General features: G+C 45.8%; 1 protein-coding gene across 5 annotated transcripts in view; it reads left to right on the top strand.

Annotated features, from left to right (window-relative positions):
• The window catches only part of hspa12a (heat shock protein family A (Hsp70) member 12A), a 75,627-nt gene that overhangs the window by 25,448 nt on the left and 22,758 nt on the right, over positions 1-27,421 (top strand). For 3 of the 5 annotated variants that reach the window (XM_085183209.1, XM_085183213.1, XM_085183210.1), the window contains exons 2-4: positions 18,267-18,343; positions 18,694-18,821; positions 24,921-25,107. In XM_085183209.1, coding sequence (XP_085039335.1) covers positions 18,267-18,343; positions 18,694-18,821; positions 24,921-25,107 — 392 coding nt within the window. The remainder of the gene's footprint in view (positions 1-18,266; positions 18,344-18,693; positions 18,822-24,920; positions 25,108-27,421) is intronic. The other 2 variants (XM_085183211.1, XM_085183212.1) reach the window with 1 other exon arrangement.

The following is a 27,421-nucleotide window of genomic DNA, read 5'->3' as shown; positions in this document are numbered from 1 at the left end:
TCATGAGTGTAACACCGAGTGTGTTACTCACTGTAACGCACTCATGAGTGTAACACCGAGTGTGTCACTCAGCTCCTCACTCACTGTAACGCCCTCATGAGTGTAACACCGAGTGTGTTACTCACTGTAACGCACTCATGAGTGTAACACCGAGTGTGTCACTCAGCTCCTCACTCACTGTAACGCCCTCATGAGTGTAACACCAAGTGTGTTACTCACTGTAACGCACTCATGAGTGTAACACCGAGTGTGTCACTCAGCTCCTCACTCACTGTAACGCACTCATGAGTGTAACACCGAGTGTGTCACTCAGCTCCTCACTCACTGTAACGCACTCGGATCTCACTCACTGTAACGCACTCGGCTCTCACTCACTGTAACGCACTCGGCTCTCACTCACTGTAACGCACTCGGCTCTCACTCACTGTAACGCACTCGGATCTCACTCACTGTAACGCACTCGGATCTCACTCACTGTAACGCACTCGGATCTCACTCACTGTAACGCACTCGGCTCTCACTCACTGTAACGCACTCGGCTCTCACTCACTGTAACGCACTCGGCTCTCACTCACTGTAACGCACTCGGATCTCACTCACTGTAACGCACTCGGATCTCACTCACTGTAACGCACTCGGCTCTCACTCACTGTAACGCACTCGGATCTCACTCACTGTAACGCACTCGGCTCTCACTCACTGTAACGCACTCGGATCTCACTCACTGTAACGCACTCGGATCTCACTCACTGTAACGCACTCGGCTCTCAAACACTGTAACGCACTCGGATCTCACTCACTGTAACGCACTCGGATCTCACTCACTGTAACGCACTCGGATCTCACTCACTGTAACGCACTCGGCTCTCACTCACTGTAACGCACTCGGATCTCACTCACTGTAACGCACTCGGATCTCACTCACTGTAACGCACTCGGATCTCACTCACTGTAACGCACTCGGCTCTCACTCACTGTAACGCACTCGGCTCTCAAACACTGTAACGCACTCGGATCTCACTCACTGTAACGCACTCGGATCTCACTCACTGTAACGCTCTCAGCTCCTCACTCACTGTAACGCACTCGGATCTCACTCACTGTAACGCACTCGGATCTCACTCACTGTAATGCACTCTGCTCTCACTCACTGTGACACACTCGGATCTCACTCACTGTAACGCACTCGGCTCTCACTCACTGTAACGCACTCGGCTCTCACTCACTGTAACGCACTCGGATCTCACTCACTGTAACGCACTCGGATCTCACTCACTGTAACGCACTCGGATCTCACTCACTGTAACGCACTCGGCTCTCACTCACTGTAACGCACTCGGCTCTCAAACACTGTAACGCACTCGGATCTCACTCACTGTAACGCACTCGGATCTCACTCACTGTAACGCTCTCAGCTCCTCACTCACTGTAACGCACTCGGATCTCACTCACTGTAACGCACTCGGCTCTCAAACACTGTAACGCACTCGGATCTCACTCACTGTAATGCACTCTGCTCTCACTCACTGTGACACACTCGGATCTCACTCACTGTAACGCCCTCGGCTCTCACTCACTGTAACGCACTCGGATCTCACTCTCTGTAACGCACTCAGCTCCTCACTCACTGTAACGCACTCGGATCTCACTCACTGTAACGCACTCAGCTCCTCACTCACTGTAACGCACTCGGCTCTCACTCACTGTAACGCACTCGGATCTCACTCACTGTAACGCACTCGGCTCTCACTCACTGTAACGCACTCGGATCTCACTCTCTGTAACGCACTCAGCTCCTCACTCACTGTAACGCACTCGGCTCTCACTCACTGTAACGCACTCGGATCTCACTCACTGTAACGCACTCAGCTCCTCACTCACTGTAACGCACTCGGATCTCACTCACTGTAACGCACTCTGCTCTCACTCACTGTAACGCACTCGGCTCTCACTCACTGTAACGCACTCTGCTCTCACTCACTGTAACGCACTCGGCTCTCACTCACTGTAACGCACTCGGATCTCACTCACTGTAACGCACTCGGATCTCACTCACTGTAACGCACTCGGCTCTCAAACACTGTAACGCACTCGGATCTCACTCACTGTAACGCACTCGGATCTCACTCACTGTAACGCACTCGGATCTCACTCACTGTAACGCACTCGGCTCTCAAACACTGTAACGCCCTCGGATCTCACTCTCTGTAACGCACTCAGCTCCTCACTCACTGTAACGCACTCGGCTCTCACTCACTGTAACGCACTCGGATCTCACTCACTGTAACGCTCTCAGCTCCTCACTCACTGTAACGCACTCGGCTCTCACTCACTGTAACGCACTCGGATCTCACTCACTGTAACGCTCTCAGCTCCTCACTCACTGTAACGCACTCGGATCTCAAACACTGTAACGCACTCGGATCTCACTCACTGTAACGCACTCGGCTCTCAAACACTGTAACGCACTCGGATCTCACTCTCTGTAACGCACTCAGCTCCTCACTCACTGTAACGCACTCGGATCTCACTCACTGTAACGCACTCGGCTCTCAAACACTGTAACGCACTCGGATCTCACTCACTGTAATGCACTCTGCTCTCACTCACTGTGACACACTCGGCTCTCACTCACTGTAACGCACTCGGATCTCACTCTCTGTAACGCACTCAGCTCCTCACTCACTGTAACGCACTCGGCTCTCACTCACTGTAACGCACTCGGATCTCACTCACTGTAACGCACTCAGCTCCTCACTCACTGTAACGCACTCGGCTCTCACTCACTGTAACGCACTCGGCTCTCAATCACTGTAACGCACTCTGATCTCACTCACTGTAACGCCCTCGGCTCTCACTCACTGTAACGCACTCGGATCTCACTCACTGTAACGCACTCGGCTCTCACTCACTGTAACGCACTCGGATCTCACTCACTGTAACGCACTCAGCTCCTCACTCACTGTAACGCACTCGGCTCTCACTCACTGTAACGCACTCGGATCTCACTCACTGTAACGCACTCGGCTCTCACTCACTGTAACGCACTCGGCTCTCACTCACTGTAACGCACTCGGATCTCACTCACTGTAACGCACTCGGATCTCACTCACTGTAACGCACTCGGATCTCACTCACTGTAACGCACTCGGCTCTCACTCACTGTAACGCACTCGGCTCTCAAACACTGTAACGCACTCGGATCTCACTCACTGTAACGCACTCGGATCTCACTCACTGTAACGCACTCGGCTCTCAAACACTGTAACGCACTCGGCTCTCAAACACTGTAACGCCCTCGGATCTCACTCACTGTAACGCACTCGGATCTCACTCTCTGTAACGCACTCAGCTCCTCACTCACTGTAACGCACTCGGCTCTCACTCACTGTAACGCACTCGGATCTCACTCACTGTAACGCACTCGGCTCTCACTCACTGTAACGCACTCGGATCTCACTCTCTGTAACGCACTCAGCTCCTCACTCACTGTAACGCACTCGGCTCTCACTCACTGTAACGCACTCGGATCTCACTCACTGTAACGCACTCGGCTCTCACTCACTGTAACGCACTCGGATCTCACTCACTGTAACGCACTCAGCTCCTCACTCACTGTAACGCACTCGGCTCTCACTCACTGTAACGCACTCGGATCTCACTCACTGTAACGCACTCGGCTCTCACTCACTGTAACGCACTCGGATCTCACTCTCTGTAACGCACTCAGCTCCTCACTCACTGTAACGCACTCGGCTCTCACTCACTGTAACGCACTCGGATCTCACTCACTGTAACGCACTCGGATCTCACTCACTGTAACGCACTCGGCTGTCACTCACTGTAACGCACTCGGCTCTCACTCACTGTAACGCACTCGGATCTCACTCACTGTAACGCACTCGGCTGTCACTCACTGTAACGCACTCGGCTCTCACTCACTGTAACGCACTCGGATCTCACTCACTGTAACGCACTCTGCTCTCACTCACTGTAACGCACTCGGCTCTCACTCACTGTAACGCACTCTGCTCTCACTCACTGTAACGCACTCGGCTCTCACTCACTGTAACGCACTCGGATCTCACTCACTGTAACGCACTCGGATCTCACTCACTGTAACGCACTCGGCTCTCACTCACTGTAACGCACTCGGCTCTCAAACACTGTAACGCACTCGGATCTCACTCACTGTAACGCACTCGGATCTCACTCACTGTAACGCACTCGGATCTCACTCACTGTAACGCACTCGGCTCTCAAACACTGTAACGCACTCGGCTCTCAAACACTGTAACGCCCTCGGATCTCACTCACTGTAACGCTCTCAGCTCCTCACTCACTGTAACGCACTCGGATCTCAAACACTGTAACGCACTCGGATCTCACTCACTGTAACGCACTCGGATCTCACTCACTGTAACGCACTCGGATCTCACTCACTGTAACGCACTCGGATCTCACTCACTGTAACGCACTCGGATCTCACTCACTGTAACGCACTCGGATCTCACTCACTGTAACGCACTCGGATCTCACTCACTGTAACGCACTCGGCTCTCAAACACTGTAACGCACTCGGCTCTCAAACACTGTAACGCCCTCGGATCTCACTCACTGTAACGCTCTCAGCTCCTCACTCACTGTAACGCACTCGGATCTCAAACACTGTAACGCACTCGGATCTCACTCACTGTAACGCACTCGGCTCTCAAACACTGTAACGCACTCGGATCTCACTCACTGTAACGCACTCGGATCTCACTCACTGTAACGCACTCGGATCTCACTCACTGTAACGCACTCGGATCTCACTCACTGTAACGCACTCGGATCTCACTCACTGTAACGCACTCGGATCTCACTCACTGTAACGCACTCGGCTCTCAAACACTGTAACGCACTCGGCTCTCAAACACTGTAACGCCCTCGGATCTCACTCACTGTAACGCTCTCAGCTCCTCACTCACTGTAACGCACTCGGATCTCAAACACTGTAACGCACTCGGATCTCACTCACTGTAACGCACTCGGCTCTCAAACACTGTAACGCACTCGGATCTCACTCTCTGTAACGCACTCAGCTCCTCACTCACTGTAACGCACTCGGATCTCACTCACTGTAACGCACTCGGCTCTCAAACACTGTAACGCACTCGGATCTCACTCACTGTAATGCACTCTGCTCTCACTCACTGTGACACACTCGGATCTCACTCACTGTAACGCCCTCGGCTCTCACTCACTGTAACGCACTCGGATCTCACTCACTGTAACGCACTCAGCTCCTCACTCACTGTAACGCACTCGGCTCTCACTCACTGTAACGCACTCGGATCTCACTCACTGTAACGCACTCGGCTCTCACTCACTGTAACGCACTCGGCTCTCACTCACTGTAACGCACTCGGATCTCACTCACTGTAACGCACTCGGATCTCACTCACTGTAACGCACTCGGATCTCACTCACTGTAACGCACTCGGCTCTCACTCACTGTAACGCACTCGGCTCTCAAACACTGTAACGCACTCGGATCTCACTCACTGTAACGCACTCGGATCTCACTCACTGTAACGCACTCGGCTCTCAAACACTGTAACGCACTCGGCTCTCAAACACTGTAACGCCCTCGGATCTCACTCACTGTAACGCTCTCAGCTCCTCACTCACTGTAACGCACTCGGATCTCAAACACTGTAACGCACTCGGATCTCACTCACTGTAACGCACTCGGCTCTCAAACACTGTAACGCACTCGGATCTCACTCACTGTAATGCACTCTGCTCTCACTCACTGTGACACACTCGGCTCTCACTCACTGTAACGCCCTCGGCTCTCACTCACTGTAACGCACTCGGATCTCACTCTCTGTAACGCACTCAGCTCCTCACTCACTGTAACGCACTCGGCTCTCACTCACTGTAACGCACTCGGATCTCACTCACTGTAACGCACTCGGCTCTCACTCACTGTAACGCACTCGGATCTCACTCTCTGTAACGCACTCAGCTCCTCACTCACTGTAACGCACTCGGCTCTCACTCACTGTAACGCACTCAGCTCCTCACTCACTGTAACGCACTCGGCTCTCACTCACTGTAACGCACTCGGATCTCACTCACTGTAACGCACTCGGCTCTCACTCACTGTAACGCACTCGGATCTCACTCTCTGTAACGCACTCAGCTCCTCACTCACTGTAACGCACTCGGCTCTCACTCACTGTAACGCACTCGGATCTCACTCACTGTAACGCACTCAGCTCCTCACTCACTGTAACGCACTCGGATCTCACTCACTGTAACGCACTCAGCTCCTCACTCACTGTAACGCACTCGGCTCTCACTCACTGTAACGCCCTCGGCTCTCACTCACTGTAACGCCCTCGGCTCTCGCTCACTGTAACGCACTCGGATCTCACTCACTGTAACGCACTCGGATCTCACTCACTGTAACGCACTCAGCTCCTCACTCACTGTAACGCACTCAGCTCCTCACTCACTGTAACGCACTCAGCTCCTCACTCACTGTAACGCACTCGGCTCTCACTCACTGTAACGCCCTCGGCTCTCACTCACTGTAACGCCCTCGGCTCTCGCTCACTGTAACGCCCTCGGCTCTCACTCACTGTAACGCACTCGGCTCTCACTCACTGTAACGCCCTCGGCTCTCACTCACTGTAACGCACTCGGCTCTCACTCACTGTAACGCCCTCGGCTCTCACTCACTGTAACGCCCTCGGCTCTCACTCACTGTAACGCACTCGGATCTCACTCACTGTAACGCACTCAGCTCCTCACTCACTGTAACGCACTCGGATCTCACTCTCTGTAACGCACTCAGCTCCTCACTCACTGTAACACACTCAGCTCCTCACTCACTGTAACGCACTCGGATCTCACTCACTGTAACGCACTCGGCTCTCACTCACTGTAACGCCTTCGGCTCTCACTCACTGTAACGCACTCGGCTCTCACTCACTGTAACGCCCTCGGCTCTCACTCACTGTAACGCACTCGGCTCTCACTCACTGTAACGCACTCGGCTCTCACTCACTGTAACGCCCTCGGCTCTCACTCACTGTAACGCACTCGGCTCTCACTCACTGTAACGCCCTCGGCTCTCACTCACTGTAACGCACTCGGCTCTCACTCACTGTAACGCCCTCGGCTCTCACTCACTGTAACGCACTCGGCTCTCACTCACTGTAACGCCCTCGGCTCTCACTCACTGTAACGCACTCGGATCTCACTCACTGTAACGCACTCAGCTCCTCACTCACTGTAACGCACTCGGCTCTCACTCACTGTAACGCCCTCGGCTCTCACTCACTGTAACGCACTCGGCTCTCACTCACTGTAACGCACTCGGCTCTCACTCACTGTAACGCCCTCGGCTCTCGCTCACTGTAACGCACTCGGATCTCACTCACTGTAACGCACTCGGCTCTCACTCACTGTAACGCCCTCGGCTCTCACTCACTGTAACGCACTCGGCTCTCACTCACTGTAACGCCCTCGGCTCTCACTCACTGTAACGCACTCGGCTCTCACTCACTGTAACGCACTCGGCTCTCACTCACTGTAACGCCCTCGGCTCTCACTCACTGTAACGCACTCGGCTCTCACTCACTGTAACGCCCTCGGCTCTCACTCACTGTAACGCACTCGGCTCTCACTCACTGTAACGCCCTCGGCTCTCACTCACTGTAACGCACTCGGCTCTCACTCACTGTAACGCCCTCGGCTCTCACTCACTGTAACGCACTCGGATCTCACTCACTGTAACGCACTCAGCTCCTCACTCACTGTAACGCACTCGGCTCTCACTCACTGTAACGCCCTCGGCTCTCACTCACTGTAACGCACTCGGCTCTCACTCACTGTAACGCCCTCGGCTCTCACTCACTGTAACGCCCTCGGCTCTCGCTCACTGTAACGCTCTCGGCTCTCACTCACTGTAACGCACTCGGATCTCACTCACTGTAACGCACTCGGATCTCACTCACTGTAACGCACTCAGCTCCTCACTCACTGTAACGCACTCAGCTCCTCACTCACTGTAACGCACTCGGATCTCACTCACTGTAACGCACTCAGCTCCTCACTCACTGTAACGCACTCGGCTCTCACTCACTGTAACGCCCTCGGCTCTCACTCACTGTAACGCACTCGGATCTCACTCTCTGTAACGCACTCAGCTCCTCACTCACTGTAACACACTCAGCTCCTCACTCACTGTAACGCACTCGGATCTCACTCACTGTAACGCACTCGGCTCTCACTCACTGTAACGCACTCGGCTCTCACTCACTGTAACGCCCTCGGCTCTCGCTCACTGTAACGCACTCGGATCTCACTCACTGTAACGCACTCGGCTCTCACTCACTGTAACGCCCTCGGCTCTCACTCACTGTAACGCACTCGGCTCTCACTCACTGTAACGCCCTCGGCTCTCACTCACTGTAACGCACTCGGATCTCACTCACTGTAACGCACTCAGCTCCTCACTCACTGTAACGCACTCGGCTCTCACTCACTGTAACGCCCTCGGCTCTCACTCACTGTAACGCACTCGGCTCTCACTCACTGTAACGCCCTCGGCTCTCACTCACTGTAACGCACTCGGAGCTCACTTTCTGTAACGCACTCGGCTCTCACTCACTGTAACGCCCTCGGCTCTCACTCACTGTAACGCACTCAGCTCCTCACTCACTGTAACGCACTCAGCTCCTCACTGTGTGTTTTACAGTGTGGTTTGCTAAGCAGACAACAAAAAACACCTTACCCGTGTCGTCGAGGCAACCAGAGGGAGGGAGCAAACTCCAACAATGGCACACTGTGTATGCTGACTGCCTTAAACAGAAAGCCAGCTTCATAAGCAGAGAGTTGACATACCTGGTCATCACCTGTTTACACTTTTACCTTGGGGGAATAGATACTGGACATTTAAAACCAGGAAAGAGTGAAGAGCAGCTTCCTCCTCATGGCTGTGGCCTTTATTAGCAAACTGTTGGGACTGATTTAGTGCACGGGCACATGCACAACTTTGCAATCTTTGCAGTCATGTAAAAAAACAGAATGTCTGCACTTGCTCTCATAACAACAGCACAACGTTTGCAAATATTCCTGTTGTTTGTACATAGCTCTTTTTATTCTTAGATCTTTATATTAGTTTTTTGTCTTTTTAAAGTGAAGTTTATTCCTTTTTACTGGTTAATAGTCACCAAACAAAATGTCTTTGTATCTTTCTACAATGACAAATATATGATCTTAAATGTTGAATGTGCCTGTTCAGCTATGTTATTATGATGTCAGAGAGGAGCCTCCACGTTGTGGAGAGGCCAGTTTTAGTGCTGGGTGTCATCACTGATTTTTACAACTGATTCAGTTCGGAGTAACAAGATTTCAATTTGATTGAATTCAATTCAGTTTTGACTCAGACAGGCAGAAATATTACATTTATCTTGGTTATGTACTGCTGAAAGAAGCTTGTAAATTATAAATATTTAATTCCAATTTTTTGGACTGTTTCTCTGCAATTACAAACTCGGTGTAAACTATCTTGGTTTAAAACAAAGCCGACACTGTGAGACTTCATCGGAGGTGTGAGCATCACAGCAGATGCCTTTGTGTCAAAGTAACTGTGGATGAAACAGAAAAACATGAGGAAGATTTTCCTGGCCTGGCTTTTTATAGCAGGTAAAAAGCCATGAATCAACATGTGAACATCACCTGATGCTGCTGAAGTGAAGCAGAGCAAAGTTACAGAGGTTTGATTTGAGACACTGATAAGCAATCATTTGTAAAAGTCTTTGCTGTTAAACAGCAGAAATCAGACTTTCTTGTCAAATTCATTGAAATAAAAAAACAGCGCCTGGTGAATAACAAGCGAATAATGCAGAAAATAGAGATTTTTTGATGGGAAACTGGAAGTACACTGAGAGACAGCTGTGTGCAAAGATCAACCCGTCATTCCGTATTATCATTCCTTATCCATGCATGCTTAGTTCCAGTAGCCCACTTGTCGTTAGTATGTCTTGACCTGTGGTTTAAAGTAATATAATGCTGCAGCTACACCAGCTCACTCTTGTTTCTTTCTATAATGTTATTCAGCTTTTCATCCAGTGAACAGTGGTCCTTAATGGTCCAAATTATGCTGAGTTTTATTTTATGATATAAAAATGCCTCAGTCTTGCACATTATTATCAACATATACTGCACCAGTGTTGGGGAGTAACAGAATACATGTACCGCCGTTACGTATTTAAAGTACAAAATATGAGTAACTGTATTCCGTTACAGTTACCGTTTAAAAAGGTGGTATTTAGAATACAGTTACTTTGTTGAAATAAATGGATTACACGGCGGTACTTCCCTGTTTCATATTGTGGCGGGTCAGGACTGTTTGGGTTTTGTTTGACAGCTACGTTCTGTTGTTCCAGGCAGCGTTACGGTTGCCATGGTTACAGGGTGCCGCTTTCTCTCTGCGTGTTTCCTGGGTGAGAGAGGCCTTTTTGTTGTTGTTGTGCTAAGCTAACAGGCAGAATGCTACCGGTATAGCTCTAAAGAATGTAGCATCATGGGCAGTGTAGTCCGTGCTGCAGGGAGAATGGACTGCCATACACGTTATGTGTCTGTGAGCGAGGGAGGGAGAAAAAGGAAAAGTACGAGCTGTCATCGAGCAGAAACGGGAGCTGGAAGCATGTAAATATAATAATAACCACTGCAGCCAAGAAGAGAGCCTGACGAGCCCAGCTGTAAGTAAGCTATTAAGACTCGACTGTACACCGTGTTCGTGTTTTCCTCTGAAACAATAAGTTCTGTTGGAGCAGCCTTTCAACGCCTCTCTCTGTCTCTGCTAGCAAAGTTGACCCAGACAACAAAGTAAAGCTAGTTTTCAGCTACGAGCCGACACAGAACCCACCGTATTAGCCAGAGGTCCCTTTACTACGGTTCGGAGCCGCGGACCTTCAGTAACAGTAATAAATCACAGCAATAGTACATTCATGTAGTTGTAAACAGCATGATAATATATTAAGTAATCCAAAGTATTCAGAATACGTTACTCTCATTGAGTAACGGAATACGTTACAGAATACATTTTGGGGCATGTATTCTGTAATCTGTAATGGAATACATGTTAAAAGTAACCTTCCCAACACTCTACTGCACAATAACTGTATTGTTGAATACTTATTAAGAAGTATTCTGTCAAGAAAAAAGATATTTGCAGAATTAGTGGAAATCAGGCTTTATTCTGTTCTCTTCTACTGTTTAACAGTGTTCTCGAGTAGCTGACAGCTTTAATGCTTTTCTGTACAGTCTTGTTCTGTGACAGGTTTCTCTCTGGGCCGTGAAGGCTGAAGACTTACTGATGACGTACTGTCTCTCTTAGTATAAAAGCATGTATTGGAGTATTACTTCTTTCAAGTTTCTTTTAGTTAAAACCAAACTGCTTCCATGTCTCATGCTTTGAATGCTCCTCAATGCATCGATCCTCATTCCCAGTGACTCTTTGACCATAAACTCTGGCCAGAGTAAAGGAGTAAAGGGAACGTGGCCATGCTATGATCTTGTGTCATGTGATGCTGTGTGAGGCAAGGCAGGTTAGGACAACAGACTATCACAAAACAGGAAAAATAAAAACACACTCCATGCTCAGACTGACTAAAGACAGAGAGTGAGAGAAACGTGGAGACAGAGACTTGACATAACCAGACATGACGACACACAGTCAGGAGAAACTAAGACAAACTGGAAACAAAGAGACAAACTGGAAACAAAGAGACAAACTGGACATGAAGAGAACAAACATGAAAGCTAACAATAGCCAAACTAGAACACAAGTAACCAAAACTCAGAAGCCCTTAGTTAAACATAACTACTTCATAACTCTAGTCCAAATAAACTCAGACACCTGACAACCTCCAGCACAAACGGTTTAGCAGGATCAGGGTGGAGCAGGATGGGTTTGGGGGCTTTAGGCTAGTAAGCAGGTTTGGTGAGGGATGTTAACGGGGTGACAATGGAGCTAAAGTTTGGCTCGCCGCTTGGATCTTTTCCAGATCCGTGACTAAACTGTTGGAAGAGATAGCAAAGCCATGGAAGGTGGTGGACCGCTGAAGAAAGGCGCAGTTCTCCAGTTTACAGAATAGTTGGTATTACAGCAGTCTGTTTAGCACCGTCATAAGAGGAAGATGTCGTTCAAATAGGGGAACACCCACCAGCCTGGCATGTCATGAAGGATGTCGTTGGTCAGGTGTTGGAAGACCGCAGGGCTGTTGCACAGGCCAAGTGGCTTCACCAGGTACCCCCAGTGCCTGTTAGCGGTAATGAAGGCTGTCCTCCACTCGTCCGCTTCTCTGATACCAAACTGTAGGCGCTGCACGGGTCCAGTTTAGTAAAGTTACTGGCCTGGGAGAGGAAGTCGAGAGCAGAGGGAGGGGATGGCGATTCTTGATGGTTAACTTATTCAAACCCCGACAATCAGTACAGTATTTTTTTTGTCTTGTTTGGTTCTTTAGGCGTCCGATTGGTGTCTGAAAGCCAACAAAGATACCCGACGGATTTACTTTGCCAAGTGGATCATCATGGCCGTGCCGTTTTGGTCCATTTGATCAACCTTTGTTGTTATTTATTTGATTTGATTTCCAGTTGTTTCAGATGGGACAGACATGGCTGGAGAAAGGGAGAAAAAAGTTGAAGGAAAGAAAAACAGAGGGGAAGAGGGCGAGTGAGAAAGGACACTTAAAAAGAGAAAATCTCCTGGATCACCTGTTGAGAGGAAAAAAAGAGAAAACAAGCAAAAAAGAGACCAACATAACAAACACAGCAACACTGCATTAATCTAGCTAACAGTAAATAACAGTAAATACTAAATATTGAATGTTGGTGTGCAGCACACAGGACTGACAGCACACAATGTGCTTTGAGGTAGCAGCTAAGAAAGGTGCCAGCAGCCAGCTGTGCCATCCTTCTTCTTAACAAAGAAGAACTCAGCGGCGGCTGGGAAGGTGGAGGGTCAAATAAAGCCCTGCTGGAGAGCCTCTGTAATGTACTCCTCCATAGCCTTATTTTCCCTAGGGGATAGGGAGAGCAGGTGACCACGAGGGGATACCGCTCCACGGGGGAGCTCGATGGCCATGTCGTAGGACATGTTGGTTGGACCAATGAACATGATACTGGTCTGGTATCAGATTGGGTAGGGATCTGAAGTGTGTGTGAAGTGACAGGAATGAAACGGTCGACCGGGGTTAACAGAATGTAGAGAAGCTAGATTTTGGTCAGTGGAGCCTCGAGAGAGGACTTTATGTTTCAGGTGAAACGCTTCCTTAAGCAGGAAGAGGCGGTGCAGCTGTAGCTCTCTGGAAGCAGAAGTGTTTAAAGACCCTTCAAGGTCGTCACATAACTCGTCGGTATGTCTTTAGAGTGAGATCTACTGTCTCATTCAGTCTCAGGAGCCTCACATCCAGTCGTCTCATCTCGGACGTAATCGGCCGATCCCTGCATTAAAACTGATCAGAGTGATGTTGAATTTCTGTAACAAACGTTTGACAAGTTTGCCTGCTGCATGCCTTTTCTAGTGTTTTTGAGTTCAGCCCTTTGTAGCCCGATTCTTATCATTTCCATGCTTCACATTCCTAACACATTACACCATCCAGAGCAGTGAAGCAGGATTATTTCCCATTGAGATCTGATGTTTTCATTGTCTTATTTACTTAGCTATAGTGTTTTCTCCTTATTCACCTTGTTTTTATGGAAATGTGTTTCAGTGATAGTGATGCAGGAACTGTGTTGCACATTAGTGCAAAGCTGTGACAAGTTAGTAACATTTTAGTAACATTTTAAGCCATGTTACACGCAGCTTTCTTTTCATCGGCATGCATGGATAAATATGACAAATGTGTATTTGATACTTGCACATATTGGTAGCTTCTCATCTACCAAACCTAAACGTCTTTCCTTTGTGTGGTGGATAATCGTGCTCATACTGTCTCAACTCTCACAATCCAGAAACATGTACTGAACAGACTTGTGACGATGAAAGCTCGTTTACAGAACGCCTGGCATTAAAGGGATGTTTGGATGTACATGATAATATTCATGTCCTGATCGTTTGGGGTGCTCTATGACGAACAAATACTTTAGCTTGTGTTCCTTGAGAACAATAAAGATACAGACTCTGCTCTGCTTGTGCTTTTATTTGACCAAAGAGGGCAGTGGGATTAAAAAGCGTGCAAGAAAAGCAGGAACACTGCGACCTGCATTGTACGTAACTAGTAGTAGTATTACCCTCTTGGTTGTCATTGGTTGGCTTGAACAAAGCATGGTCACAGGCTTTCCTGTGTTGCACCTGAGCAAACTGCAGGAGGAAACTAAGAATATTTTCAAAATGAAACGATTAAAAACACATTTCTAATCTGTGGATCTCAGTCGCCTGTCACTCGTTTGACCCAGTCATCCACTACAACGCGCCCTCTGTGTGGACTCTTCGTACTAATTTACCCGACTTTTGTCTCTTTGTTTAACAGGTTGATGAAGGATTAAATGTCACTTTTTGCATTTGAATTTGAATGTATTTATTTAAAATGGACAGTCCAGTTAAACATAGTTCAAGTGCAAGACATGAGACTGATGTACCGCACACAGGTTTATAGCTACTGCTAATTTTCAACAATTGTCCCTTGTTGGGCTTACAATCTAAATAAACACATATTACAATAAAACATTTTCATAAAACCAAATTACATCATAAATACAATTACAATTGATAGACAATAATTTAAAATAAAATTAAAATCACCAGATAAAATGACTACAACTTTGGTTTCCCTTTAACCAAACTTTAACCTTCAGTGTAAAAGATCTAATATCTGTAATCAGTTTGATATCGGTTGGAGTTCCACAGACGTCAGGCCTTTATAGAAAAAGCTGACTGACTGAATGTAGATCTGCGATATGATATCTTGCAGTTGCCGTTCACCTTACTCCTAGTAACACGATTACTGTCTTGTCTCTGGATGTTTCTATTGAGACACTCTGGGGTCATCCTATTTATACATTTAAAAACTAATTTAAGAAAACACCAATGATTAAAACTCTTAAAACTAAGTAAGTTATATTTCTGTAAAATGTGACAATGATGCCACCGAACCGATTGTTTATCCATTATTTTTAAAGTTTGATTATATAAGGACACCACAGGCTGAAGTGTAGATGGTGCTGCTTGGGTCCAAACTGTCATACAATATGAAAAATGTGAAAATATCACAGAATGCATAAATAACTGAGCTGCTGAAGTGGGTATATAGTGCCGAATTAACTTAAAACAATTCAGATTAGCTTTGACCGTCTTAGAGATCTTCTTTACATGCTTGTCAAATTTAAGATGTGAATCTAAAATTATTCCTAAAAACTTAAAATCTCTGACCTCCTTTATTTCTTCGTTCCTTAGGTTGATTTTAAAATCATCAGATGAATTTTGTTTCCTAATCAAAAAACACATAGAAACAGTTTTTTTTAAAATTCAGTACAAGATGATTTTGTTCCAGCCATTGTTGGACACCATTTAGATGTACCGTTAAGGTGTCTGCTGCTTCACCAGGTGACTTAGCTGGTACGTGTATAACTGCATCATCAGCATCATTTGCATTTTTGTGTTTGATCATTTGGAAACATCAGGGCAGGACTAATAGTTTAACCTTTACTTTGGAAAATAAAATCTCAGGTTTGAACAGAGTAAATGTAATAAATAACACTTTGTTTTTAAAGCTTCTATTTTGCCTTAAAATTGATAGATCTGTGAATTAAAGTTCAGCGACTTGAACTCTATGAAAAGTTCAATGAACCTTAATTATTTTTAGAGGATTGAGATTGAATGCAGTTTAATTTAATGTGCACTAACAGTCCATCATGTTTTTGTCTAAAATATTTTCAGTCAATAGTTTTCATATAGAAATGTGATTAATGGGGAAGAATGATGACTTGGTTGGACAAACCCAGCAGTGTTATCTGCATGGAAGACACAGTGTTGCTGCAGGATGACTTAAATCATTGTGTGATGGATGAGAGAACGGATGGATGTAAACATGCCTCAGACAGTAAACGAATCATTGAACAGAAGTGAACTCTCTGCTGCACAGAAAGAACTGAAATATTATTTATTATAAGATTACCGTTACTTTGCTTTGCTAATTGTGATGAATTTTCCGACCCTTTGTTGGGAATAAAACTCCAGGTTGTAAAGTGATTTGGGGGAGTGGACTGTGGCTGATGGAGTCTAGCCACAGGTGGTCTGTAATTCTGCACTGTAATTGCCTGGCAAAGTGTATTATGGGTCTTCAGACCACTCATCCACTCTGTAGGGGAGGACAAGAGAAAAGGGTGAATGAGCTGGAAAAATAGGATGGATAACACGACGTCCCGCCGTGAGACGATTCTGCCAGACACTTACAACATGTCTGGGGAGTATTATTATTGTATGCAGTCAAAGAACACTTTCACTGAAGGTTATTAAGCCACACTAATGAAAAAGATGGAAGCAAATGGGCAGACAATCTCCTATTCTACTGAAATGCCATTGTGTTTTGAAGACAGGTGCAACAGACATTTTCTGCACTTTCCACACAGGAAATGTTGTCATTTGGCTGTTTGACACCCACAAAGCAGCACATTTCACTTCTGGGCATTTACAGAGTTCATGGTCAGCAGCCGCTGCAGGAGCACGGCTTTCTTTGGTGTTCTGGGTCATTTATGGAAGCAGCAGGTCTTAGTTTCAGCCTTATTGCCTTCTTCAGTCAGTGTGACCATGGAAATCTTTAGTCAGCTGATAACAATTTATTATGTTTATCGTAGTATTGTGCTTAAAGCTGGAGCTAATTCAAGTCAGTGGCTAAGCTTCTGTTAGCAGCGTCCTCTGAATGACGGTGTCGTCTGGATGGAGATCAGGACACCCCTGCTAATAGTGGCTGTCAGTTGATTATTTAACCAACAGGAAGTTTATTTTCAGGTTCAATTAAGTACTAATTACTAAGTTAATGTAAGTCTGTCATTTTTAAATAAAATAATATCTAAAAGTTGTCCCCTAACATCGCAGGGTTGAGTCAGCCAGGACTGAAGCAGGAAGCAGGCTGTGTGTTGTTTGTGTAGATCAATGAATGGTCGTCTCCAGCAATGTAACGTTTAAAAAAGAGTGCGTACGGCCTTAGAGGCTCGTTTGTGGGAATGTGAACGGTCAGAAGATACAAGCAGATACATTAAATGTTTTGGTTTGGGATAAAAAAGAGAGAAAATGAACCCTTATCATAAAAATGTTCATTTAAACCAGCTCTATATCACATAGACAGTGTTGGGAAGGTTACTTTTAAAATGTATTCCATTACAGATTACAGATTACATGTCCCAAAATGTATTCTGTAACGTATTCTGTTACATTACTCAATGAGAGTAACGTATTCTGAATACTTTGGATTACTTAATATATTATCATGCTGTTTACAACTACATGAATGTACTATTGCTGTGATTTATTACTGTTACTGAAGGTCCGCGGCTCCGAACCGTAGTAAAGGGACCTCTGGCTAATACGGTGGGTTCTGTGTCGGCTCGTAGCTGAAAACTAGCTTTACTTTGTTGTCTGGGTCAACTTTGCTAGCAGAGACAGAGAGAGGCGTTGAAAGGCTGCTCCAACAGAACTTATTGTTTCAGAGGAAAACACGAACACGGTGTACAGTCGAGTCTTAATAGCTTACTTACAGCTGGGCTCGTCAGGCTCTCTTCTTGCCTGCAGTGGTTATTATTATATTTACATACCTGGAACAGTCTGCCTATCACCGTCATATTAAATAATTTTTTGAATAATACTTTCAAAAAATCTTTCTTCACATCATTATGCTGCAAGTAGAGGAGACCTGGGCTGCGAGACTGAGACACTGAACGGCACCTTTTAAACAGTAACTTTTAAAGTAACAGAGTACAGTTACTCATATTGTATTTTACATACGTAACACATGTATGCTGTTACTCCCCAACACTGCTTATAGATGTATAAATGATGAGCTGCAGGTCTGGAGTCCTTGTTCACTGCACAGTAGCAAAAGCTTACAGCTGCATGGCTGCACAGCATAACAAGAAGGTGCATAAAACGAAAAATAAAAGGAATACATTTGCTACTGATGTTCAAATCGTGTTAAAGACATGCTTTAAAAATGACACGACAGTGTGTAACTGCATAATAAACCCTTCACTGTCTTCATGTACAGATGCAATGGCTGATCCCTCTCCAGCAAAGAGCATGGGCGACCCTGGAATTACACCTCTCTCTCCGTCACACACTCAGGTGACTGTCATGTGTTCATGTTTGTCATTATTGTTCCTACAGTGACACGTTTCTTCTCATTCTGGTAATCTGATTACCTTTGTATCATGTTTGAGTACAACACCTGGCATTGGAGGGTCACAGTCTGCTCTGCACTCACATGTGTCACATAACAGCAGGACTGAGTAAATGCAGAAATCAACCTGCAGCCTCCATCATCATTGTGCCGTTCAAAGTGAACACTGAACATCCTGCAGATATTCACTTCACCACTTTGATGTTGTTATTTCTATCTGCATATACTGATTGGATGTTCTGAACTCATCATATGTGCTAACACCACCAAACTGTCTGCTCCTCTTTGTGCACAGCAGAACGATACAGACCAGGTGCCGTCAGGGCCGTCCTTTGTGGTCGTAGTTGCCATCGACTTCGGCACCACATCCAGCGGTTATGCTTATGCCTTTGCTAAGGAACCAGAGTGCATTCACACCATGAGGTAGGCTGACGCTGCAGTGGGAACTGAGGTGGACCGTGATGGTGGGCTGGTGGTGCCCTGAACTTGATCAGTTCGGCTGTGAACAAAACTTAAAAACAGTCTTTTATCACCAAGGCTGAAGATGTTCTGGCAGGCAAACTAAATGTAGCTAATTGGACATGTGACACAGAAACGTGTCAGCAAAACAGACAAAAGGAGGAAGAATATAAACGTGAAGTTACTTTTTAATGTTTAATCGACTGCGCAAATAATTTAAAAGATTAATTTCATGATGAACATCCAGCATAAAGGTGAAAACATTGCTTTTGTTTGCCTGCTGGAGTTTAATCTGTGAGACCTCTGACAGGCACAGAGGTAGCTGGAGCAGGGCACTGGCTCAGCCCAGGCAGCGCTGACGCCGTGCTGTCCCCGGGGGCTGCCTGGCCTCTGGGGAGGCCCTGCAGTGAATAACTGTACCTAAAGCAGCTAAGTTGGGAGAAACACCCTGGGTGGGAGTGAGATTTTCTCCTGCATAGAGATCATGGATGGCTGAGAGGCGCCAGGACTGGAGATTGAGCTACAGGTAGCAGGGACACTGAAGACTGAGCTGGAGGCTGCTGGGCAGCTAACTGAAAAACACGGCCCCGGAGTAAATAGTCCCAAAGTCAGAAAACCATGATTAACGTCTCTTTCACCACAGCCGGCTTCAGAAGTCTCGGGGCCTAGCTGAGGCGAAGGGCGTCGGCGGCATGATCGCCGCTTCCCTTTTGAAGGCTGGACCGACGGGCCAGGCGGAACGTCCTCCAGCGGGCTGGTCGGTTTGTACTGTCACGGCTCGCGGGATGAGCCGTGTGGACCCAAGATGCTGGCAGCTGAGATGCAGGGGGATTTTATTGAAGGTGGAGATACAAACAGAAACAGCAACGTGGAGGAAACTAAAAAACTAACAAAACAAACCTGAAACGTTAACTGGAGACCCGAGGAGAAAAACATAGGAACATGCAGGGAGATACAGGGAGACGGAGGGAGATAACGAACCGGCAGCAGGCTGGAGAACACACAGGGCTTAAACACACACAGCAGTAATCAGGGGAGACAGGAGGGCAACACAGCTGGGAGACGTCAGAGCTGACGGGGAAACAGAAACCGAACACACTCACATGAGACAGAGACCTTCAGAATAAAACAGGAAACTCACAGACACAGAGTTATCTGTTAAGTTCAGTGTCTTGTCTGGACAAGACACTGAACTTAACAGATTCACAAGCAGATGGACAGACAGAGGGAACACAGAGACGTGTGAGCACAGAATAACTCTGGGAAACCAAATAACAAAACCTAAAAACAAGGACTCAGCAGAACTACAAAACTAGGGAGAAACACTAGGACAGAAACCAAAACACAAACACTCATAATTCAGTGTTTGTGCACAAAACCCAAAAACACTGGGTCACCGACCCAGGACCGTGACAACAATGGTGCCGATTAGTTGGCTAGTAACACACATTCCTAATATATAGATGTATATGTGTATATTTATGTCTGACCTTAAACAGGAAGTCTCCCAGGATTTCCATGTTGTGCCCAAACCAGCTGAACTGGCTCCTTGTCATGTGGAGCAGCAGCAGCTCTACTCTGAACGCCTCACTCTGTCTCTGAGGGAGAATCCAGCCTTCAGAGAAGGTTTCCTTCTGCTGCTGGTGTCCATGATCTCTGTCTCTCACTATACGAAGCTCGGATGCTTGTGCTCTGTAATTGACAGCTAACTATCTGTGCCCTCCTCAACAAGAGAGACTGGGAAGACTGGGAACATTGTACAGGGATCGTAGCAAGGTGCCGGCCATCCCATACTCCCAAAGCACCCCCCCCAGGATACTCTGGGGGATGTTGTCGAATGCCTTCTCCATATTAACAAAACACATGTAGACAAGTTGGGGAATCCCCCTCAAATATCATTTAGAACCCAAAGTTCCAGAAACTGCTGTTCCTCTTGTATCCAAGGTCAAACAAACTCCTCGGCATAGACTGTTCTCAGAGAGGCTTAGCGTCCGGTCCCCTGTAGTTGGAGCACAGACTCCGGGCCCTTATTCAAAGATAGGAACTATCACCCCAGCCTGTCAGTCCAGAGACACCGCTCCAGATCTCCTTATGATACCATCACTGTACGTTTAGGTCTGTCTGACTCGCCCCCACTACCTGATCCAACACCAGCAGGTGTCTTGAATTCAATTCAATTCAATTCAATTTTATTTATATAGCGCCAAATCACAACAAATGTCGCCTCAAGGCGCTTCATAGATACAGAGAAAAGCCCAACAATCATATGACCCCCTATGAGCAAGCACTTTGGCGACAGTGGGAAGGAAAAACTCCCTTTTAACAGGAAGAAACCTCCGGCAGAACCAGGCTCAGGGAGGGGCGGGGCCATCTGCTGTGATTGGTTGGGGTGAGAGAAGGAAGACAGGATAAAGACATGCTGTGGAAGAGAGACAGAGATTAATAACAGATATGATTCAATGCAGAGAGGTCTGTTAACACATAGTGAGTGAGAAAGGTGACTGGAAAGGAAAAACTCAATGCATCATGGGAATCCCCCGGCAGCCTACATCTATTGCAGCATAACTAAGGGAGGATTCAGGGTCACCTGGTCCAGCCCTAACTATATGCTTTAGCAAAAAGGAAAGTTTGAAGCCTAATCTTGAAAGTAGAGATAGTGTCTGTCTCCTGAATCCAAACTGGAAGCTGGTTCCACAGAAGAGGGGCCTGAAAACTGAAGGCTCTGCCTCCCATTCTACTTTTAAATACTCTAGGAACAACAAGTAGGCCTGCAGAGCGAGAGCGAAGTGCTCTAATAGGGTGATATGGTACTACAAGGTCATTAAGATAAGATGGGGCCTGATTATTTAAGACCTTGTATGTGAGGAGCAGGATTTTGAATTCTGGATTTAACAGGAAGCCAAAACAGGAGAAATCTGCTCTCTCTTTCTAGTCCCTGTCAGGACTCTTGCTGCAGCATTTTGGATTAGCTGAAGGCTTTTCAGTGAGTTTTTTGGACATCCTGATAATAATGAATTGCAGTAGTCCAGCCTGGAAGTAATAAATGCATGAACTAGTTTTTCAGCGTCACTCTGAGACAGGATATTTCTAATTTTAGAGATGTTGCGCAAATGGAAGAACGCAGTCTTACATATTTGTTTAATACGTGCGTTGAAGGACATATCCTGGTCAAAAATGACTCCAAGGTTCCTCACAGTGTTACTGGAGGCCAAGGTAATGTCATCCAGAGTAAGAATCTGGTTAGATACCATATTTCTAAGCTTTTCAGCGCCGAGTACAATGACCTCAGTTTTATCTGAATTAAGAAGCAGAAAGTTAGTGGCCATCCAAGTCTTTATGTCTTTAAGACATTCCTGCAGTTTAACTAATTGGTGTGTGTTATCTGGCTTCATGGACAGATAGAGCTGGGTGTCATCTGCATAGCAGTGTAAATGTATGCTATGTCTTCTAATGATGCTGCCTAGGGGAAGCATGTATAATGTAAACAGAATTGGTCCTAGCACCGAACCCTGTGGAACTCCATAATTAACCTCAGTGTGTGAAGAGGACTCTCCATTTACATGCACAAATTGGAGTCTATTAGATAGATATGATACAAACCACTGCAGTGCAGTACCTGTAATACCTACAGCATGTTCTAATCGCTCTAATAGGATATTATGGTTGACAGTATCGAACGCTGCACTGAGGTCAAGAAGGACAAGCACAGAGATGAGTCCACTGTCAGAGGCCATAAGAAGATCATTTGTAACCTTCACTAAAGCTGTTTCTGTCCTGTGATGAGCTCTGAAACCTGACTGAAACTCTTCAAATAAACCATTCCTCTGCAGATGATCTGTTAGCTGTTTGACAACTACTCTTTCAAGGATGTTTGATATGAAAGGAAGGTTGGAGATTGGCCTATAATTAGCTAAGACTGCTGGGTCTAGAGATGGCTTGATGCATGCTCAGTTCTGTGCATGTGGGAGAAACGTTTCGTCACTCATCAAAGTCTTTTAGTGATAAGGACGTACACATCCTGGAGAGGGAGGAACACTGGAAGTCGCTTTCAGCTTCCTATGAAAACTTCTTACCCAAGACCAGACCAGATCTCGGGGGAGTCTTGTGCTCAAGGTCAAGGTCAGAGGTTATGTTCTCTGAAAATCCTGTGACTGTGACAGCTTAAGCAGGAAGTCACCTCGGATTTTCAAATAGTTCTGTACGTGCATGTTTCAGCTTAAAGCTTTAGAAGCACAACTTCATATTAGAAAGTTATAAATGTGTCTGGATACAGGATTGTCAGCTTTGAAGCAAAGCTGTGGAAAACTAAGACATAATAAATTAATTTCATTGTGTGTTAATGAAATATTAAAAGTAACAATACGGAGTTTTGTTGTGATGGTGGTGGGGTCGTAACTCCACAACAACACCCTGAAATGTCTCAGTTTAATACAAAGATGTTGAATGTGCCTCAAAATTACCAAAAAAGAAAGAAATAAGAGAGCTATATGTGAAAGAGGATAAACCCCAAAACTTGATAAACAGTTAAAAGTTCAGATAAAACATTCGCAAATTTTTTTAATTCATTTTAAATGTTAAATATCTTCTGCATCTTTTAGCCTGAACGGATTTTTTTTCACAGCTCTTGAACTTTTACGGGCTTCCTGATCGTGTCCTTGTAGCTGTAAACTGTGATTTCTGTTCAATTTCTCTTTTATTTGATTACGTTATTCTTGCTTTAAGTAATTAATATTAAGTATTAAGCTATTAGTATTTGAATGGAGCTGTTTGTTGAATTAAACAGAGAAGCCTTTAATGAGGTAAAGTGGAGGCAGTGATCACTTTTAGGAATCAGATACATATTTTAGCTTGTTTACCACATAATTCAGGATGTGTCACTGGATACGAGGTCGAACAAAACAGTACAGAAGAAATCATCACACGTGACATTACCATCATGAGCGGAGGCTCGAGTGAGTACGGGCAGACGTTTTGTTGGTGTTCTGGCTAAAAAAGATTAAATAGGCTTCTGTGAATCTATTTCTACAGAAAACACCAATAAAATCCATTTTGTGAAAACTAAAAATAAATAAATAAAAAAACGGAGCAGTTTTCAACATGTGTTGGAATAAAACCTCTAAAGTCCTTGACTTAGAGACACAATAATTATTGTATTGTTTTAAACAGTATGCATGTATCACGAGAGCCTTAACAGCTGAACAGCCCTTTGTCTCGACTCGTCGTCACCAGGGATCGCACTTATTTTTCCAAGCTGCTCCAACACTGCCTGTTGTTACAAACAGCAGATTTGCCATTTTAAAAAGTGTGATCTGTACTTGTGCCCAAATTCTGCTGGTCCTCCGGTTGAACCAGTCGCTGCAGACAAATTATATAAAGGAAAATGAAAACACCTGTAAGCGTTTAGCTTGGATATGTCCGAAGGCCAAAGGGGAAAAGGCGGAGCCAAAAGCAGACTGAAGAGATGGTTCACAGGAATGCAATTAATCACAGGTCCAGGGGAGAGACTAGAGTCACTGGCTTCACTAAAACAGGGAAAGAGGTCTAAAATACTAAAGAAAGCGATCGTGGAAACGAGAAGTGTTCACATTCTGATTGTTTTGTGTGATTTTGAGGTGGATGGGCTCAACCTTGGAGGAGAAGTGCATCAAAAGTCCTCTGATGAAAACATGTGACCAAAGACCAACTCCTGAAGGCTTTCCTGGACAAATTTCAACTTGCTGGGGTCACCCACCTCAAAACTGTACCCCAAAGTGTAAAACATCGCATTTCATGTTCCCACTAGGTGGCGCTGTGCCCTCTGTCAAATAAATCAGTTGAAATGTGTTCAGGGGCTGTGGTTTAGACCAGCGGTCCCCAACCCCCGGGCCTCGGACCGGGGGTTGGGGACCGCTGGTTTAGACTAACCAAATATGAAGCCGATAAAATCCCCGTGAGTTGTTGAATGATGCTTAATTCTTCCTGAATAATCAGTCCTTACCCAACATTTTTTAACAAGTTTAGCTGTTGTATTCACCTAAAAGCAGATTTATTGCACATATATTGATAACTGTCGTTTCTTTCCAGGCGTTGGGAGGGCGGGGACCCAGGTGTATCCAATCAGAAGACACCGACCACCATCCTCCTCACTCCAGACAGGAAGTTCCACAGTTTTGGTTATGCGGCTCGTGACTTCTATCACGACCTGGACCCCAGCGAATCCAAACACTGGCTTTACCTTGAGAAATTCAAAATGAAGCTCCACACCACTGCAGTAAGAACACTGACATTATTTTACTTCCTAGTCTTTCTGACCACTCGTACTGCTTCACAGTAAGGACAGCCAGTCATTAGCATTATTCTATACATACTACTTAAAATCACACACTAATATACAAAACAGAGGAATTCAGAGGAATTCATTGTTCAGTATTTTGCCCAACACATGGTATATACACACATTACATCATGAGTGTAGCAGCTTTAGGTCACTCTTCTTCCAGGCGGGATCGGTGAGGAGTTGTTGCCCCTAAGCCTTACCCTCACCTGTGGTCAATAGTTTTGAGTAGTGACGGAATGGATGAGATTGTGGATACAAGTGGTGGAAATTTCTCCAGAGGGTCAATGGCTTCCTTAGAGTCAAACTGCTACTCCTCCACATCAAAAGGAACCAGTGGAGGTGGTTTGGGCATCTCATAAGAATGCCACCTGAGCACCTAGTGGGCGAGATGTCCCAACAGAGGTCCGAAGATGTCCGAATGCAACAGTATAGGCTGGGGAGAGGGAGGTCTGGGCTTCTCTGTGTAGGCAGCTGCCCTTTCAACCAAACCCCACATAGGCATTTTTTTCCCATTGGGAGGAGGAGTCGTTAACCCGAGTGAGGGGTTGTAGCAGGAATGGTCCGAGCTGCAAATCCAGAGCTTCGAAGCGAACGTTGGGCAGGTAAAAGGCAGTGATAGTGGACGAAATCCAAATTCTGAAGCACACTGTGTGTTCACTCACTAATTTATAGCCACAGCATTCACTTACTGTTTCTTTAGGCTTTCACTAGCTTAGCTTAGCTGGTAGCCGAGGAGGAAGCATAGTCCTAAACAGAAGCCCCAGGTACACCACCAACCCGTTCATGTGTCTAACTGTTTTTCCCCACTTGGCGACACACCCGGGGGTCAAACTCTGGTAATTGTTGACTCTGTTCTCAGACATGTGAAGCTAGAGACACCGGCAACCATAGTCAATTGTCTTCCAGGGGCCAGAGCAGGCGACATTGAAGGAAATTTAAAACTGCTGGCTAAGGGTAAACGTAAATTCAATAAAATCATAATTCACGTCGGCAGTAATGACACCCGGTTACGCCAATTGGAGGTCACTAAAATCAATATTTGCAGCAATTTTTCACACCAGTCTATTAATTAATGAAAGACCAAGACAGACTTTTAATTCATTTGAAAGCCTGATGCTTAACATTGTCCACCCCAGCTGTGAAACTCAGAAACCAGTCTTACTTGTTATCATCTATCGTCCACCTGGGCCTTACACAGAGTTTCTGTCTGATTTCTCAGACTTTATATCTAATTTAGTTCTGAGCTCAGATAAAATAATTATTGTGGGTGATTTTAACATCCATGTTGATGCTAAAAATGACAGCCTCAACATGGCATTTAATCTGTTGTTAGACTCAATTGGTTTCTCTCAAAATGTAAAAGAACCCACCCACCACTTTAATCACACTCTAGATCTTGTTTTAACATATGGCATAGAAACTGAACATTTAACAGTGTTTCCTGAAAACCCTCTCCTGTCTGATCATTTCCTGATAACATTTACATTTACAATAATTGATTACGCAGCAGTGGAGAGTGGACTTTATCAAAGTAGATGTCTTTCTGAAAGCGCTGTAACTAAGTTTAAGAATATAATCCAGCCACTGTTATCATCGTCAATGCCCTGTACCAACACAGAGCAGAGCAGCTATCTGAACGCTACCCCAACAGAGGTCGATTATCTTGTTAATAATTTCACCTCCTCACTACGTACGACTCTGGATACTGTAGCTCCAGTGAAAACTAAGGTCTCTAATCAGAAGTACCTGACTCTGGATGGCATTACCTTGGCCTCCAGTAACACTGTGAGGAACCTTGGAGTCATTGTTGACCAGGATATGTCCTTCAACGCACATATTAAACAAATATGTAAGACTGCGTTCTTCCATTTGTGCAACATCTCTAAAGTTAGAAATATCCTGTCTCAGAGTGACGCTGAAAAACTAGTTCATGCATTTATTACAGGATCAGACCAGTAGCAGAAGTGGTGAATTATATGTGTTGAGTGTTGATTCTAGTTCCTGATTTAGCCCTTCTGTTTGTCTGTTGGTTTGTGGTACCCAGAGCTCAGATTGACTCTGGCGCCTAGAGCTTTCCAAACTTGTGAAGTGAATTGGGGACCTCGATCTGAAACTATTTCCTGAGAGATGCCGTGGAGTCTGAAAACATGATCGACTGATAGCTGAGCATTTTCTATGGCAGTGGGCAGTTTTTCTAGTGCAATGAGCTGTGCTGATTTAGAGAACCTATCTACGATGGTGAGAATGA

This window comes from Neolamprologus multifasciatus, chromosome 13 (genome assembly GCF_963576455.1).
Source record: "Neolamprologus multifasciatus chromosome 13, fNeoMul1.2, whole genome shotgun sequence".
NCBI lineage: Eukaryota > Metazoa > Chordata > Actinopteri > Cichliformes > Cichlidae > Neolamprologus > Neolamprologus multifasciatus.
Note: the sequence above shows the minus strand (reverse complement) of the source record. Positions and strands in the feature narration are given on the sequence as shown.